This window comes from Ruditapes philippinarum, unplaced genomic scaffold, assembly GCF_026571515.1.
Source record: "Ruditapes philippinarum isolate M1 unplaced genomic scaffold, ASM2657151v2 ctg632_1_1_1_1, whole genome shotgun sequence".
NCBI classification, from domain to species: Eukaryota; Metazoa; Mollusca; class Bivalvia; order Venerida; family Veneridae; genus Ruditapes; species Ruditapes philippinarum.
Window position 1 is genome coordinate 67,232 of NW_026855964.1, and position 4,690 is coordinate 71,921.

General features: G+C 33.8%; 1 protein-coding gene across 1 annotated transcript; it reads right to left on the reverse strand.

Moving 5' to 3' along the window:
* Positions 1-441: 441 nt before the first annotated feature.
* Positions 442-3,923, reverse strand: LOC132744978 (metalloreductase STEAP4-like). The gene is made up of 2 exons (XM_060733800.1): positions 3,755-3,923; positions 442-3,252 (listed from the first exon to the last, which is right to left on the reverse strand). Exons 1-2 carry the CDS (start codon positions 3,774-3,776, stop codon positions 1,739-1,741), a joined length of 1,536 nt encoding a protein of 511 aa, XP_060589783.1. The 5' UTR covers positions 3,777-3,923; the 3' UTR covers positions 442-1,738.
* Positions 3,924-4,690: the final 767 nt, after the last annotated feature.

A 4,690-nucleotide genomic window follows, 5' to 3' on the forward strand; every position in this document is an offset into this window, starting at 1 on the left:
CATTGCATCCAAATTGATGTGAAAAATGTTTTAAGTGGCATAACATTCTTTGATAATTGATAAACAAGCATATATTTGAAACACAATTATTTTAGAAACTGTGTTGACCTGTTTCAGCTCTGTTTTACAACAGAAGTGTCGAGGACTGTCATTTTAACAGATCAGCAATTTAAATGTGAAAGAGCCACTTTTAAGTTAAGGGTAAGATTCGAAAAATTTGTTTAAAAATAGCCTTTCATTCATTTTAATGTCAAACAATAAAAAAGTTAAAGTTAATTAATAATCTAAACTATCCTGTTTTGGTTTCACATTGATTATGTTTGTGTTTATAACATATACGACTAGAAAGTAAATCTAGAAGTTTTTCACACACAAAAAATGCTCTAATGACTGCCATTTTGATGAAAATAAGATTTAAAGATAAATAACAAAAATAAAAAATAAAACATCACATATGTTTAATCTTCATGTAAGTTGACAAAATATGATATAATTTTTTTCAGACATGTAAATAACAAACAACAAGTCACCTTTTATCATCATCTTACTATGCACTTCTCAACATTTTGTCAATCATATATACAATACAACTGCGCCAAAATGGCTGCCATGTTGATCAAGGGAGATAAGTATGATAGAAATGGGAACTGTCCATAACATATAACAAACAAACAATTTCAATGTCCTGTTACAATATTAACACCGTTCAAATCAATTATTTAACAATGTTCCGTTCAGCTATTTAACACTGTTCCATTTAAGCATTTAACACCGTTCCAACACCGTTCCATTCAAGCATTTAACACCGTTCCATGTTCCATTCAAGCAAATGTTAATACATCATCAAAATCATTAATTTCACTATTAAAACAAACACAGCAGTTTGTACTGATATCATTTCATTGCATTCAACAATAATTAATGTACGGTTTAGTATTTAACTAAACTGTTATGAATCCATGTAAATCTTCTACTGATTATTCACCTAATGTTATTGATTAATAACTTCATTTAGGCTTAATGTAAATTTTATGATTAATTCACATCATTTGTTTCTACATAAAGTACAGATCTCTACAATGTTTACGAAATCTTGAACATGATTTTGTTAGTTTCATTGAGTTAAAACTCGAACCCTCAATGTAAAGGTCTGAGGGCGATTTTTCAAGGAAGACCTCAAGTTCCCCTTCGTGCACTGTCAGGCAGTAACGGACACCTGAGTATAACCATCGACCTTTTATAAGGTAGCTGGAAAACCTCCTCATACCGGGAGTGTCTGACTAATTGTGAACCCGTAGTGGCAAGGGGCAAGTGATTTGAAATCAGCGCCCTAACAATCATAACAAACTGCCCCCACCGGCCTTGTCTGTCTCTTCAAACATGGCAAAATAGCATTATTCTTTCCATACAAAACAAACTGATTTACGTAAATTTAAATACATTGTAGCTCATAACTGCATTTCAAATTATACATGTACATCAAAATTTGATAAAATAAAACAAGTAAACACAATACATACAGTGGCATTTAAAAATGATATTAATGTTGTATAGACAGCTTGGGTGGAAGAGAAACTAGCTAAGAACCGTTCAAGTTTCCCATTGTCTGTTTGCACTCTGCATCGAAAACAAAAATCACTTTAATACTCTGCTAAATCATTAGACTAAGGTTTAACTTAGAACAAATTAAAGGTTCAGCTACAACTTGAAGTACTTTAATAATCAAAGTTATTCAGTTCTACACAATATCTCCGTTTGAGCATCCACAACTTGTCGTGTCTAATGTTACCATTTGTACAGTATCTCCCGGACACGGACACACACCACTTATGGCATCCGATCTATCGTCTGCGTTCATGATGACATAACCTTCTTTCTTTGGTCTGACACATTTCCCGCGGCATCTCTCCTCTTGACGCTCCCATCCTTTTCTAATTTTTGTTAGATATCTATCGATACATGGTAGGGAATACAAGATTTTTAACATAATTGTTGCCCAGGGTAGTATAGATGACAAGAATGTTATGGATTTATAAATCTTTAGTGGATTTTTGGCCCAACCTGGTATGCCCATTACTAATACGTGGACAATTGATAAGAACAAGGCCACGTGGCCGATTTTTGACTGCACAAAACGCCACTCTCTCCAGTTTAATGTGTCAGTAACTGACGGTAAAGTTGAAACACACACGAAGCATAGTAGAATAAAGGCAAATATTCCTGTTAAACACGCAGCTTCTCCTTTCCATGTCATCCAGTTTATATTATTAATTACGTGTACGTCAGTCACATTATGCGGGATGACAAGTTTTGTAGAATGAAACCATGATCTAAGATAAGTTGGAGACATGATTAAAATCGACATCATCACGTGGATTGTTATCAATATAAAAGCAACCAGTCCAAGCTGTTTCCGGTTTTTTAGCCATTTGTCTAACCACCTTGAGAACCGGATGTGCTTCGTACCGTAATACAGCTGTAATGATGCTGCAAAACTGCTTGCTAAGTACGTCACTGATAGAATAGTGATCCCCGTCATACAGATGGCCTTGTTCATTACTTTGATAAATATTTGTTCCCACCGGTACACTGTCTTTTCAATGTAATAAATGTATATTAAATATAGCAACCAAATATTAAATACTGCAACAGTAAATCCACATGGACCTCGCCAGTCTGGAAACAGCCTTAAAGGATGTTTTTCTATCCTGCGTGCTGCAAAGAGCCCGCCAAAGTCTAAAGGGGTAAAATTCATATTTCTTGCTATGTTTGAGATAGCATTTCTGGAGAGTTCATTGTTACTGGCAATAAAGACCTGTCGGCTGCTTGTATTGTAATCGTTTTCCATTGCGTAAGCGGAAATGACGTTGAAAGCTTTCACAACCGAAGCGTTTGGTATGAGTCTTTGAAGATATTCAGCATTGGATTTAGTTTCGCTGGGTCTGTCGCGGTTTGAAACATCTACTATAATTTTACCGTCCAGCTTGTCGGCATGTTCTTCTAGCAAGTCTTTGTAATTTTCAGCATGTATAGCAAGGAAGATTATTGACACAGATTTTATACATTCCTCCGTTGTTACAAGGCGCATGTTGCATAAACACTCGTCTATCGCAGAAAATGATTTTTCTTCCGGTCGTCTGCTTCCAAGGACGATTTCATATCCCGAAAAGTAGAGTCGTTTTGCCAAGGCACGTGCAAAGTCGCCAGTACCCAGGATGCCAAGTGGACGCTTTTGTTTTCTCATTGCGATGTCTAAAATAGAAATATAGAACAAATATTTAATGATTTGTATAACAAAGAAAACGAAAACCGTCAAATACTACCAAAACGGCGAAATTGACAATGTTGGAAGCTTAATATGACTGAGCCTGGTCATGACCCTCAATCACCGGTTTAAGCAGAAATCATGAACATGAAAATTGTTGTTTTTTGTTGTTGTTTTTTCAGTCATTAAACTAACAGATTGTCATAATAGTGTTTGTTTTGTTTGTTTTCTTTTTATAATTTTCTTATTTCATTTTATTTCTTCCCCCAAACGGGGTAAACCCACCATAAAAATGGTAAGATTGTAATCATTGAATGAACATTTTGCCATAATAGTGTACATTATGTTATTAGCCTGTTGTTTATTAGAATGTTTAAGTCCATTAAAATATCAACTTCCTATATCCATTGTCATTAAAGTATTATCGCAAGTTATAAAATGCTAGCCCGAATGCATGACTTTTCTCCTGTTTAATCGTAATAAATTTACCTTTGCCTTTTTCCAGTAACATATTTATCAAACTCTCCAAATTATTTTGTCACAGCTCGGATAAATTGAAATGTATCGAAAACGTTCCAAAGTTAACAAATCTTAAACATGATATAACAGTTTACGCTTTGTGTGTTTCAATTATAAGTAAAGTTTATCGAATAATGCGCATGATTTCATTCATGTAGGCTATTTATACGTTACCGTCAACAAATCTATTTTTAGAATTACGTGGTTTCGTGACGTAAATTAAATTGATTTATTTAGTTCCCATTTTTGCACGATCATTATCTATGCTATTAGTTGATACATTTGAACTGATATAAATGTATAACAACTACTTGCTACAATAGCTACGTATTTAACATGTTCGTGTTATTTAACAAGAATATTATAGATTTGTAGGACTCTTAAATCGCCAATGTATGACTGACTCTTAAATCGCCCATGTATAAATCAGCATCATTTTTCTTCTTCACGAAATATGTTTGTCTCAAAAATTAATTGAAATGTAATATAAAATATGTAGGTAAATAATTTTGTTTACAATATTCATGCCAAATGTTGAATTCTGCTTAAGTCGGTGCTAGGGGGAGAGTACGGTACATGTAGCTTGCATTTGCCACTACCGTCCATGAACAGGCTCAAACCGAGCCTGCGATATTTTTAATTTTGTTGTTTTGGGGTTTTTTTAAGGTTCCTTTTTTGCCATTTTATTCTTATGTTGAAATGATTTAGTTAGTTAAACTCATTTATTCCCGGACGTCCAATATGATACATATGTATATATATTAAAATAAGACCATGTTTTAAATAACGAGAGATGATGAGACCGAAAGACAAGTATTATAATGATTAAAGATGTACTCTACCCAAATTTGGTATTTGAAAATATTGACAATTGCTACACAGTCTTTTTTGTAAAATTTAACATAA

Excerpts from the sequence above, each read along its gene's own strand:
- LOC132744978 (XM_060733800.1), bottom strand. The coding sequence starts at position 3,776 with ATGTTACTGGAAAAAGGCAAAG. Across the intron at positions 3,253-3,754 it reads GTTACTGGAAAAAGGCAAAG|ACATCGCAATGAGAAAACAA; the intron begins GTAAATTTATTA and ends TTTCTATTTTAG.